The sequence below is a fragment of the Lissotriton vulgaris genome, chromosome 1_1, assembly GCF_964263255.1.
Source record: "Lissotriton vulgaris chromosome 1_1, aLisVul1.2, whole genome shotgun sequence".
NCBI lineage: Eukaryota > Metazoa > Chordata > Amphibia > Caudata > Salamandridae > Lissotriton > Lissotriton vulgaris.
In genome coordinates this window covers 1,193,754,327-1,193,768,963 of record NC_141685.1, presented here as the reverse complement: position 1 = coordinate 1,193,768,963, position 14,637 = coordinate 1,193,754,327, and the positions used below count along the sequence as shown (strand labels likewise).

Here is a 14,637-nt window from a genome sequence, read left to right as displayed (position 1 = left end):
AAATCTGTACTTTTACAGAGAACAGTGCCTATAACGTCATCAAAAGAGACGTATGATCTTCTAGTTGCAAGGACAGCTACTGAAGTTCATGACCTTTTATCAACAAATTGCCCCGTGCATTTCGTAGAAATGTTGAGCCAACTCCTTAACATGTCTAGTGCCACAAGCATCCCAGGCATATTTAAGACTGTCTTTACGGGACTGCTAACACCTTTTCAGGCAATTTTGGGAATCGTTCCTAATTTTGTACATTCTGTTTTTGGCGGCATACCATTATTTTTGGAACTTGTAGCAGGGATTTTATTTTTGACCCTCCTGCTTCGTTATGGCAAGCCTCAGCTCAGACATAGCTCCCATGGGAATGGAAGAGACAATCCTAGCAATGCGCTACCGGGACAGGATAACTAACGTCCTTGGATTGGCCAGGCTGAGAGATCTTAACATGACCTGGTTCCTCTCATTCAGACCTATATGGCAGAACTGTATCTTACCGGTACTACGGTGTATGCTTTGCGGCGATGAATGCGTGTTGGACATCTGTCTTTCACTTCCATCAGCAGTACCAATGGACGTCGATACTTTGCTCAGTCCAATAACGGCTCACGCATTGTGTTGTCCCCAGCGGCTACCAATCCTGATGACGGCATTCGTGGAGACTCCTGTGCTACAACCAAGTGGTAACAGTGGAGCGAGTGACAAAAGCAACATCATCCAGGTACAACGACCTTCTGTGAGCATTGCTGATCCTGCCTATGATGACAGCAATCATTCTCACACCTGCCAAGTTACAGCGCTATCTAATTTGGTTGAACTATCACCTGAATTTGTAGACCAATTCTTTGAGAGCCTGTCTGATATGATGTTCTCACCCGTACAGAAACAATAACTTTGGAGAAGCTTTCCGACTCACAGCGTTCCCATGAACTCTGAATTCGGCCTTCAGTTTTGATCAACAAAAACTGCAAAAAGCTTTGGAACTCTATTTCCCCGTTCAAGCATTAATTCTTTTGAATTGGACATTTTTTTTAATATTCACCCTTTTTTGGCACGAAAAATTATTTGCTTAACGTAAAAACTATTCTTAGAGAACAGAAGCTTCACACTTCTATCTCTAAACACATCTAAAGACATAACAACATTACATCAGCCTCTAGCACATGTTATTGCAATGCCTTTATATGTGATGATTTATCTCGCCCTTCTTCTGTCAGAGATACTTCATGTGTAATTCTTTTTGCATAATCGTTCATTGATTTCATATGCCATAATTTTTGAATGATTCTATGCTTCAAAAAACGTACAGTACCTAAATTTCATGTATTACAAATACGCCTATTTCGAAAACATATATGTATTTTGGGGTGGGCAATGTTACACATGCATCTAATTGCTCTAGTTTTAGTAATTTGATGGACATGAATACGTGGAGTGGGTGTTGCGTGTTTATCTAGGTTTCTGATCGATACTGCGACCTTATGCCCCTATTCAGCTATAAATCCATTTATTCCCTATATTGGCATAACCGTTCAAGTGCGATTTCAGAAAAGTCATCTCTGGCCTCACACGAACAGAGCCACATTCCAGCATAGTTCTCTGCCACTTCCTTCGGAACCAATTAGTGCAATGACAGAGCAGAAGTCACTATCTGATATTCCTAGATTAACACTCCGAGTTCTTCAACAAGATAAAAACTCAGCAAACCTGGAAATCCCCGCTTGCTGTGTTTTGATTAGTAATGGAACTCTAATGAGCAACTGATAGCTATCACTTCCTAGTGACATCTTTAATTGACGTCTTATGTCCAGCAAACTTGCGTCAAACCCGGCACCAACGTTGCCTTAAGCAATAAGCTGTTGTGCTGTTGTATGCTGTCGTGCACCCTGTTGTGCATCCCATTGCTGCTGCAGGCAGTACGCTGCTGCTGCTGTCCCTTGGTGGTGAAGCTACTGATACCATTATCGCTGCTAAAGCGCGAACGATGGTGCGGTACGCTTAGGAGCTGAACAGCCGTCCCTCTGCGAAGAAGCCCAGCAGATTCCAGCTGCCGCGGACGCTGTCCCCCGCCTCCTCCTCCCGACGCGCTGAAGAGACCCGCTGCCTTTCTCCTGCAGAGAAATCCAGCTCCAGCGTTTCCGGTCTGCCCTCGCGGGTGACTGGGATATTGAGTGCCCCCTGAAGGAAATACCAGACTTCCATCATTCTATTCAGAGGTATGGTGTTGACTAAACCCTTAGACGAAAATTCTTGAAGCAAACCTTGGCAAAACCAACTTAACTTAAAGCTACTTACTTACTCCCCTTCCACGTGTTAGGCTTAGGTCAGGCACACTGGGGTAGGCGTAGTTAGAAGCACCAGTTGAGTATTTTAGCCTAATGTATATATGACTTTATATATGTTTTATTACTTTTAAACCATTGTATGGCTAAGAAACCATATCAATGCTTTTACAGTATTATTTCGCAATCCTTATCTTACTGTACGTACTTTTTATAATAACAAGTCTTGCAATTGTGGCAATACATTTCTCTTGTACGAGAAGAAAGACTGTTCAATAAATGTTAACCCTTTATTGACAAACGCCCGTCTCTCTATTCTCTACATATCGTGAAAGTAAACTGCACTAACCTGACTGAGTAAAATAACTGTCTATTGTTTCACACGACCCTAGAGATTGACTCTTGATCTGAGGAGCAAAGTTGTCATTTTGCACGGTTGTTGGAAAGCTGAATCCCTTCTTGTCTGTGCCAGGGAAGCTGATCACTTCCCATGCAGAGAAGAAAGTTTCCAGTGACCTCTGAGCTAGTTGGTAACACACCCAATTAAGTTTAGCATAGTCAGTGGAGGCCTGGAATATCCGCAGTTCCACGTCGATACTACTGTTTATGTTATTCCAATGCGCAGGGCCTAGTGGGAAACTAGGAACTACACTACAACCTGCTCCTCCACTTTAACAGTCAGGTCCACGGGGTGGAAAAAACTGTGAAGCACCCCATGGCAAACAGGTGATGACACACACTCAGGGACCGGAATGACCCACACACCAAAACTCCAGCACCTTCAACAGTCTGCAACAGGGAGATGGAAAGGCCAGGATAGAGTCCTTGTGCTAAACCAAAAGGAGATATTCTCTCAGGCACTATACAGAGCCAAATCATATCCAAAGAAAGAGTAGAAGCAGCATGTATGGAGGCATCTCAATCCTGCAACACAGAACTGCTTAGTATATCAGGGCAATAAATCAGGAGGCAAATAGCCAAAGGGAGGTGAGAAGGTGCTCCAGGCCCCAACAGAATACCGCCCATCCTGTACAAACATAAACCAGAGTACTGGATTAACAGTCCTTGTGCCAGTCTTTAATGAGGCTTTGGAGAAAGAAATCATCTCAGAATCTTCGAAGGGTTCCACAATCGCTCCCATTTACAAGGAGGGTGACAAGGGTAACACAAACAACTATCGTCTTGTTGCCCTAATTGATAACAAGGCTAAATACTATGCTGAAGCAATTTTAGAAGAATTTATATCCTGGGCCTCATCAAAATCCATTATTCCAGTAATTCAAACAGGCTTCTGCAGACAAATGGGAACCACTACCAACATCATGACCCTGTTACTGCTGACTGATGCAGTTAAAGAGGCAAAACAACCACTATTTCTTTGCTTTATAGACTATAGCTCTCCATTTGTTGACGTAGACTGTGCAAGATTATGACAGATTATGGCAGAAAAATGGGGCATTCCATTAGCCCTCCTAAACCAGCTGATCGTATTACAGACTGCACCTGGGTTAAAATCAAGTTGGGAGCTGGGACACACCTCTCCTGGTGCATAAACACCACCAAAGGGCTAAAACAAGGGTGTGTCCTAGCCCCCTCTCCTTTTAACCTCTTCATGGCTGACCTCCCGGCAGAATTGGAGGAAAGCATATAACACGCCCCAAAACTGGGAAACATGTCCCTCGACAAACACTCTATATGCAGACAACTTGATCTTAATAAGCAGAACACCAATTGGATTACAGTATCTACTTAATACTACCAAAGACTTTTCACAAGTAAACTCTCTCCATATTAACCTAAGCACAACCCAAACAAATGCAATAAACTACACTAGAAAAAAAAGCTGTACTGGCACCTGGATGGGTATTGTCTAGAACCTGCAACAGAATACAATATGCTTCCCCAGCCCAAATCTAGCTTGAAATTGGTCTACAGAAGCAAACAGTGGCTAGAAGGGAAGTGTTCATATAAAGCTGCCACAAAATCAGGGGAGCTGAGCAAGGTTAACTAAACTCACACCTCTGGGCTGAACTGTCGCACCGGGGAAACTCCCCCCTCAGAGAGTACCTTCCAGTCTCCTAATCAAAACTAAGTTTAACCAATTTGTGGGATATTCCAGCAACCCACCAGAGCATTAAAAAAGCAGTAACTAAAGCTACAAAAGCCATATCTACCATCGAAGACGAAGCAACGCTGGCAAAAGGAGCCATTGACAACAACTATACTTGAGTGCAGGGTTTCAAATCATGAAGGAGACATTTTTAAGATGTTGCCTGAGCATTCTTCCGAAACTCCTGCACTTACTCCCTGGAAAAGGAAACCTGAGAGCACACCTGCGCCTTTCCGGCAACATAATTGGGGATCTGGTGCACATAATCTGAATCTGCTCAAGCCTACTGAAGGTTAGGAACGCATTGCTTTGCCCCATCTTCAAATAAAAAGGCATTAAGTCTGGTAGGCAGGCAGTAAAGCTCTGCTTTAACACAACTGAACCGAAATAAATTGCGGTTTCAGAAAGTTTCTCAACACAGCTGAAAGGAGAGTGGCCCAAACATCATCACACTACAATGTTACAAGAGTGTAAAATAATAACAGGCACAAGAGGATCCTGAACTCACTAAACTGGAGCAAGAGAGGCCGCCTTAGCAACTTTTTAACCCCTGACAATGCTATTACTCTACGCAAAATGCACTAAAACCCTCTCTCAACCAACCAGGAACCAGGAAAAGCCAGACAATTGATATCGACTCATAAAACAAAGCAAACATATATATATACTTTATACAATACTTTGCACAGCAACATTTGCACAATGATCATCATGTAGCCCATTTTTTTCTCTTTAAAAGGGAAAAGAAGGAAAAAAGAGGAAAATAACTTGTTCAAGATGTGTAAACACTTTTTTTAAAGTGAATATTCATGCAAATGGTTTTTAGTAATCATGCATAATAAGTATTACTTACTTACTTACTATAGAATAGACTTCAGTGACAGGGACATCAAAAGCATGAGACTTTTAGGAATGAGTCTACAGGTAAGAGGATTACTGGCTATCATTAAGAAATGATGAGAGCTGGAAAAATGGGAAGGTCGATCAGCTAAGAAGAAGGAATCAATTTGTTTTTACCATGCACCTGTTCCCAGTCATAGAAGAGAATGGGGGTGAGGGAGTGAGGAGGCTCCCTATGAGAGAGATACCTGGAGGAAGGTATACTATGCACATGCCCCTTGGACCAGACCAGACATATTCTCCTTTACAAATGATTTCCAGAAATTGAAAAAAATACAGTTGAATGGTACAAACAAGTTAGTGAAGGTTTTAAAGGTTTGGTTAAAGAATTTAGATACCTTATTTGATATTTTGGTTCAAAGTGATTTGCGGGCAGAGTGTAAAATTGCCGTTGAATAGCCTGAAACAGAACCAGCAATGAATGCTTACCATCTCCTGAGGTGATGAAGAAATATAACTAAGCCATTACCTATTTGAAAAAGAACATTTCTCATAAAGATATCGATTGGGGAAATATTGACAGGACGATTCAAGAATTGAAGGAAACAGTTCATGCTTACTATGAGAGGTTATTGCAGGCATTCAAGCAGTACAGTGGGATGGAGAATGTTTCCGAAAACGATTTGGGCCATTTTGTTTATCAGTTTGTGTATAGACTGATACCTGAGATTAGCAGCATGATCCAGCACCATTTAATGTGTAGGCACAGTAAGCTTGTAGATGAAATTCTCCATTATGCAAAATATTATGGAGACAAAATTGAAATAAAACACATGAAGCTCATTGAGAAATTAATGATTGCCGAAATGAAAGTAGTTCACAAGGGTCAAGATAAAACAGGTGTTAATCTCATATTTATTGTGCAGGGATGTTATCAGCAAGCTCCAACTATGCAAGGGGTAAGTGGAGGGCAAAAGCAGAGTATGCAGCCCCTAGGTAGAAGTCAAAGTGTTGAGTTCAAGAAATCAAATCTGTGTCACGTTTGTGGCATTGGAAGTGCAAATGTTGATTTAATCTAATTAATCAAGGAAATGTGGGACAGGTTCAGAATATTAGAAATGCACCGCAACAGGGAGTTGCTATGGTACAGACAACAGTTTTAAAGACAAAGAAATCAAATTCAAAATATGCCAGAGCCTAGATGTCCAAATGAAGTGTCAGGTCCAGAAATACAATTCGAACAAAGGACTTTATACAGATGCAGAATCCCATGTAAATCAGAATGTGTTGCAGCATACTCTTTGAGCCAGACAAATGTTGCAGACTCAGACCTGTAACAATGAAGGTGCCTGAGAGGGGGAGTGCGTGATTGGCATATCCTTAGAGTGGTCCCTAATAGATCATAAGGTAAATGGGACTCCTATCTAATTTCTTATCAATACTGGCGCTATCCATTCCACTGTGAGAACAGCGGAAGTTCCAAACCTACCCCTCTTGGGAGAAAGAATCCATGTTCTAGGAGTAGCAAACTGACAAATGTCAAACCCAGTAACAAAACCTGCAACTGTAAAAATAGGGTCTTTTGAGGAAGTACACACATTTTTTGTGTGTGATTCAAATCCAGTAAACGTACTGGGATGGGACTTATTCTGGAAACTCAATTGTTCAATTTACTATACTTCAAGGGGAATTGAAATTCACACAAAAGATGAAGGTGCTGTTTTTAAATTGAATAAATAGAATTCTGAAATTGAAAGATTCATCCCCTTACTAACCAAAGATGATCTGCCTTTAGAATTGAGACACACCATATTTGCAGAACTTTGGGACTTTACAGGAAAAGATATTGGTCTGATCAAAGGTTTGGCTCCAGTAAATTACTGTGACGTCTAATTCTGAATTCGCACAAATCCGGCACAAATCCTGCAATACAATTTGAGTCCTCAAACAACTGCAGGGATTACTCTTTTAATTGATTCGATAATTGAGCAAGAAATCCAGAAAGAAATAATGGGGAGAGCACGTAACTCTCCTATTATGGGTTTGCAGAAACCGAACAGTAAATACCGCATAGTTCAGAATTTGAGCAAAATTAATTCGACTGTAGTCTCATGTTGTCCCATGGTACTGAATCCAACTGTGATATTGCTTCAAATTCCATGTAGAGCTGAGTGGTTCCCTGTAATTGATTTGTGTCAAGCCTTCTTTTCCATTCCACTACATGAGGACAGTCAATATCTTTTTGCTTTTGGTTCGACAGCCGTGTTTTTTTTCATGGTGGTGAGTTCCATAAGAGTATACTGAAAGCACCTAAATATTTAATCAGATTTTAAAGAACAATTTGGAGTCTTTGGAGATGCCTAATCATTCTGTTCTCATCCAGTACATTGACAACTTGTTAGTAGCGTCAAGTACTCAGGAGCCTTGCATACGTGATACCATTGCTTTACTGAATCATTTGGCTGTGAATGGAGATAAGAAGTCACCATCCAAATTGCACTTTTACAAGACAAATGTTCTGTATCTTGTATATCCTATTGAGAAAGTGGCAAGAAAAGTGTTTGAAGAAAAGATCACTGCAATTCTGAACATGAGTCCGCCAAGTACTCAAAAGCAAGTTTGCATGTTTCTGGGAATAGTTGGCTATTGTTGGGAATGGATTCCCATTTTTTCTCTGACAGCCAAACCTCTTCATAGGCTGATGCATAAAGACATGTCAGAATTAGTACCCTGGGACGATGATTGCATGCGCTCTTTTACAGAACTGCGAGAGAATCTTTGCCGAGCTTTGTGAATGTCTTATTACAAGAGCTTTACTCTGCTTTGCAGTGGGTGGGAGGGCTGCACATTGTCAGTACTACCTCAGTTGCATGCTATTGCACACAGATCTGTATATTTTTGGGCCGCTCTTGATCCTGTTGCCGCCGCATTGCTCGGATGTTTGAAATCTGTCGCTGCAACATGTGTGAGTTTGGAGCAGAGAGAGAGAGAGCACTGTGATTGGACACCCACTTAGGGTGAATGTATCACACTCAGTTGAGGTCTTGCTTACTCATACTTGAACACAACATCTCACAATCAGCGCCTTACAAGTTATGAGCAGATAATCTTGGGAGCTGAGAATGTGACTTTGATGAGATGCATGAGTCTGAATCCTGCAACTTTGATGCCCCCTTCCTTGAAATGTTGTTGTGATTGATGAGGCTGATTATCATTGCCTGGACGAGGCTGAGCTGTGTACAAAACCAAGGACAGATTGCCTTGACACCCCTTTTCCTGAGGCAGATCATGCACTGTTTGTTGATGGATCTTGTTTGCGAGATGCAGAAGGAAAACTAAAAGCTGCATAAGCACAGTGGAGGGTGTGATTGAAACTTCATGGTTGCAAGTTGGGTTTTCTGCTCAGGTGGCTGAGCTGGTAGCCTTGGTGAAAGCCTGTAACATTTCTGACCATTTGCTAGTTACCATCTTCACCGAAAGCCAGGACGGATTTAGTGTTGCACATGACTTTGGGCAATTGTGGTCACAGAGGGGTTTATGACCACATCAGGGTCACCTATCCATAATTAATGGAATGTGAGAAACCTCTTGCTGTCACAACAACTGCATGCTCAAATTGCAGTGAAGTTTGCTGCCCACCGGCAAGGCAATTATTATATCACAGTAGAAAACTGCTATGCGGATGAGACTGCACGCTATTGCGCTCTAAAGTCTTAAGCCTTCAATGGAGATCCCCTGAGAGAGAGCACTGATGTCACAGATCGAAAACTGTTGTTATCCACTGTAGATACATGGGAGGAAGTGAAAGTTTTACAGGATGAGGTACCTGATGCATTTGAAGGCAAGAATGTGAGGTGTGTGTGTGCACTGATGGAAGACCTGTATTACCATATACTTTACTTCCTCCTGTGGTGAAATACTATCACTGTACTGCACATGTCGGGAGGGATGCTATGATGCGTCTCTTTTGCCAGACATGGTTTAACCCAAGGTTCAGATCAGTGGCAGAAGCTTTGTGTCACAGCTGCATTGTTTTGTCAACAACAAAATGTAGGAAATAGAACACTAGTCGCAATGAGTCATGTGGGGAGGTCACAAGAAAGTGACATTCTTGCACTGCGTTACTTTCAAAGCACATGGATGCGTCATATTTACAACAATATGTTGCATCCCTGTTCTTTCCATTGACTGCCAACTGACCTCCTTAGTGCCCCAGTGCGGTGATTTTCTGTTACGGCCCCCAGATGGTTTGACTCAGACTGTTCCTGTACATCCAGGAATCTGAAAGAAGCCCTAAGGCTAAAAGGCATACAAAGCAGAACTAGCTAGGGGAAAGGGTGCGCTGAAGGAGGAAGCATGAAGGGAGCTAATCGAGGGAAGCACCCTAAAGTGTCGTGTGAAGTTTTGGAGTAATATAAACAGCCCTTATTTAGCACAGGAGGCAGGAAATGTACTGGGGGCTCACATTACGCAGGATAAAGGAGGATAAATGGGTGCTCCGTTTTGAGGACATGTTTCAGTGCCCCAGGACAATACGCCTCTTAGTTTTTTGGCAGGGAAATCTGCCTTGGTTTTTTCAGGAGAAAAGGTTATGAAGGGTATCGTTGGGTTGTCAATAAAGCACCAGTACCTGATGGCATCCCACTGGACCGCTACGAATCCGATCTGAATCTCTGGGTACCAACTCTTACAGCTGTTATTAACGCTGCCGTTAAAACAGGCCCTCCAGGCTCCTCAGCCAAATCTACCATATTACCTGTATTTTAAAAGGGTAACAGAGACAGCACTTATTGCTACAGGCCAATCTCCCTGTTGGAGCCAGTGGTCAAGGTGGTTGGGCATATCCTCTCAAATAGATTGACCTGCTGGGCAGGTCATATTGACATCATATCAGATGGCCTGTATGGTTTTCGTCCCGGACTATCGATCGTGGACCATTGTTGAAATTTATTTTTGATCCTTAACAAGTACACAGTGCTAGGTCTGCCACCATTCACCTAGCCTTCTTGGATCTGTCATCCACATTTAATCACATGAATAGAACCAAGCTTTGGCAAGCCATGTTGTCCATGGGAGTGGATGGTGACATTGTCTATTTCTTGCAGGACCTCCATAGAGACAGCAAGGCCGAGGTTCGATACAATCAGGACATGGAGATTTCTCACCAGTTTTGTATAAAAAGAGGAGTCTGACAAGGGTGTATCTTGTCCCTCCATTTGTTTAACTATATATATATAAACTGGAGATGGTCTTAGTGGAGACTAAGGTGCACTATCCCCCAGGTGGGTCAGAGGGGCCTGCCCATTTTGCTGTACACGGAAGAAGCAGTCCTCATGGCCCGGACAGCAAGAGGGTTGCAGATTTGCCTAATGCATTTGCCTCCTTTATGGAGTATTTGAATTTGATGATAAATATAACATAATCCTATGTGATGCAGGTAAGATCATGCACAAGACAGCATTTCCCTTTTATGGTGGGATCCTCCCAGATTCCATACACGGATGCCTTTTCCGATATGGGGTTCCTGTTAGACGACAAGATGAAATGGGGGCCACTAAAACAGAGAAGGAATGGTGACTTAGTTTGTGCAAATACGCCCATTTTTAACTTTGCTTCAAGATTAAGGAGGAGACCGATTGAGGCCATATTGTAAGTTTATCGGGTGAAGTGCATCGCTAAAGTCTCCTATGGTAGTGAAATCTGGGGCTATACCGCCCTAGGAATAACTCCAAGTGGTTCAAAATTGCTTCCTGAAATGCCTTCTATGTGTGCCTCAGGGAACCTCAAACCTAGCAGTCCATGAAAAGCTGGGGGTGCCCTACCTCTCTGATCTCTTGGCCTTTTGCCTACCGTTTTTGTGGTTTGAGAGCTAGCAGATCCAGGTAACAACTTTAAAGAAACTGATCCAGAAGGATTGTATGGCCCTGTCCACCACATCCCGTGACTCAATCATATAAAGGGCTGCTTTTGGAGCTTGGAAAGAGCCGACTTACTTTCCAACCAAGAGCTAGCAAACAGGAAAGATAAGGGGTGGGCAAGGGGGTCCTTTTTCAGACAGAGGACTATAGACAGAGAAGATCAGGAGCTGAGAAAGCCTAATGTACATAGATTTGTTATCCTGAAAACTGTGCAATCTACCGAAACTTACCTTTCTGGGGCCTCTAAGCGTCTATGAGTGATGTTTATTGACCAGGTTCCTGTTTGTGCAGTCACGCAGGTGTAGTAGGGGCCAGAGCCTAGAGTCCAGTGGCACAAACATGCTTCATTTTATTATGTTTTGTAAATAGTACGAGGTACCAAGGAACACTTTTATTGTCCCCATTTTGAAAAAGATTCAGTTTAGGCAAAAAACTTTTAAAGTCATAAATCGGGTTCTTTTGAAATACAATGTGTCAACAATACCCACACATGGAGCAGTCAGTTACCCCAAAGGCAAGAAGTCACCAAACATATGCCCTTTTACCCACATCCCCCACCCAAAACCAAGCGAAGTCGAGAAAACTATTAGTTACAATAATAAAACCGCAGAACCTGGGGCGAGACTCCACCTTCCTCCTTAGGCTGTTGAAAAACGGTATCTTACAACAGGGATTCCTAGAACACCAAATAAACGCTTGTCATGAAGACTATCTTAATAAAAAAGGCTGGAGGGTGAAAAAGAGGAATTCAGCAGAAGAGGTAAAGGCACCTTGGGAGACCAATCATTTTGATAAGATTACAGCGACCGATCAGGCCAAAATGAAGATGGTTCCACTTGGTAAAGACATTAACTGATGGTTCCACTTGGTGAAGACATTAATTGTGTGTTGATACAGCATCCCTTAGTTGTTCTCAACAATATCTGGCATATGGACAGATTATTGCTAACCTCAAATGCACCACCGACTGTACCCATCTTTTATCCTGAACAGGGGAAGTAAAATTAGACAAAACCTAAGTCCTATCCAAATTTAACTCATATTCAAAGACCCCTACAAATGATTGAGCGGCTGCCTCTACTGCCTGTAAACTACTGGCTGGAGTGGGGGTTAAGACTGATGCATCGTCTATGTAGGCTAGGATCTTAACATCAAACTGTTGTATTCTCAAGGGCTGGATATCAGTGGGCAATCTGGGGGATTGGATGAGTCTCAGATAGGCCAGACACGAAAGCCGTCCTCCCTTTTCGCCTTCCAGCTTTCTTTTAAAACATTTGGGGTATCGCCTTAAATCTAAGAATAACAAGGTTGAATTCCTGCACCTGCAGTAGGGTGAGAACACACTGTCCGAGCACAAAAAGATTCATTTAATTATAATTCTTGAGCAACCAAGAAGAAACGAAACTCAAAACAACCTGCAGTTTGGGCCTACAATTCAGGCAACTTAAACTAAACACAAATTACATTGCACGAATAATATTTCATCCTGCACATTATACATACAGGAATTATAGGTTTCTTTAATACATACAAACTCCTACTTAAATGTGAACACTACATTTCAATGCTAATATAACTTTGAATACATGCATCTTAATAATCGTGAAACACTGCAAAGGACAAAAATACATGTGAGTGGGTTAAAATCTGAGTATAGTGCACCCACACACAATTTAGAGTGCTGTAAGCGCTCTATCATGGATTTGGAGGATTGGATTTTTACTGCCCCACCACAGAATCTCAATTGGCTTTCTGGCATAATGCCTATGAATGGTTGCTAAAGTGCCACCAATTTCTGTGTGTAATAAGACCCACCCAATTTGTGAAACATGGTGGACCCAAACAGGAAAAAAAACCGATGTCACTGACCTGCAGGGAAAAAAACTGCTGTCTGTCGGGTAGATTTGTTTCTGTTTTTCAGAAACACATACATGCCAAAAGACTCGATTCAGGAGGAAGACTCCAGACATTTTAACCAAAAACGGCTATATTTTTTCGGTCTCCTGCCTGAAATTGTCTCTGTTTCAATGAAAATCTATGAGGAAACATTCCCCAGAATTCTTTCCAAAATATTTAATTATTATTTAAAAATGTTGGTATGTATGGAAACAATTCCCAACTTGACATTGTGGCACCCGAGGCATGTTTTTTGGGCAAAAGTGCTCTCAAATTGTCTACAGGAGAGCGCTGGTGAAAATGGCTTGCAAGTTAGGCAGACAACTCCTCCGTCCATCAATCCCTTGGTGGCCAACCGGACTCACTTAAAATAATCCTTTTAGCCAGCAAAAAAGCATATGAGCATTCAATCGCTTATCACTAGTAAATCAGTAATACTTTTTATTTTGAATGCTCTCCACAGAAACTGGGGGTATCCCAAAGTTCTTTCCATTTTTTTCATTGTCAACTGAACCACCATTTTTAAACCTGACTCTTTTGTAAACCTGTCCCTGGGGATATCATTATTCCCTATCTAGATAATAAATACTGACTATCCAGTGACTTTAAGTCCTTCATTCATATGAGGTATTCCATAAATACGACAATTTAGTTTAGGTTACCGTTCTCCTTTATAGATGACTTGAGACGTTGATCCAGTTGTTCTCCAAGCCATTTGTTGGTGCAGATGGATTCTTCCAGCTTCTTGCGTAAGTTCCGGATCTCAGTGAGATGCTCTTCAAGTAAGTCATTGCCTGCAATTATGTAAATATATATAAAGATATGGTAAAAGTGTTCAGGCTCAATTGGTTACGCTGTTTTACTTAAATACATTAGTTTATATGTACTTTGCACACAGAAACAAAATGGCATTCAGGATCCATTGCAGACCCACTGAGTGTATTTGCAGCTTAGCGCCAAGAGAACTCTCTGAAATATATGTGTATGCACTCAATAAGTGTCCTCATAGATACACATATATATATAGTATGCTCTTTATTAGTATTATTCAGGGATGACTTTTCCTCTCATGATCTCATGGCTCCTCTGCACACTCAACAATGGGAGCATAACAGCATATTACACTCTCGAAAATAGATATTATATCGCACCAGCACAGGGCTATATTTCCAGTGGTTTTTAGTTTTGTTTAGTGTAAGCCTATTACCAAATAGCCAATCGCATTTCGACCAACTTCTTGATCTTATAACAGATAAAAAAGTTTATCCCCATCTTCTACTATTTTATGCTAATTTCTGAAAGTCTTGATACTGCGTGTTGCAGCAGGGAGTAGTATTGTGACCACTTGAGTTGAGAGCTGGTCGCATGGTCAGGCTAATGATAAGGACTATGAACAGTTCCCGCTGTGCATGGCTAAAGGCTGTGCATGGTGGGAGATGGAGGCCCAACACTGGTTGAATTCTGGAAGACATATATTATCAAAAACACATACATTCTTCATTGTTATGATGAAGTCATGGTTAGGATGGTTATAGCACATTAACAAGTGTTTAGAATGCCACTGAAATTCATTGTAAATTGAAACCAAAATAACACT

At 41.8% G+C, this 14,637-nt stretch overlaps 1 protein-coding gene across 1 annotated transcript in view; it reads right to left on the bottom strand.

The window, feature by feature from the left end:
- The window catches only part of LOC147748891 (myomegalin-like), a 1,575,921-nt gene that overhangs the window by 196,604 nt on the left and 1,364,680 nt on the right, over nucleotides 1-14,637 (bottom strand). Inside the window, exon 32 of the mRNA XM_086928761.1 lies at nucleotides 13,703-13,834. Within this exon, the coding sequence (XP_086784887.1) occupies nucleotides 13,703-13,834 (132 nt within the window). The remainder of the gene's footprint in view (nucleotides 1-13,702; nucleotides 13,835-14,637) is intronic.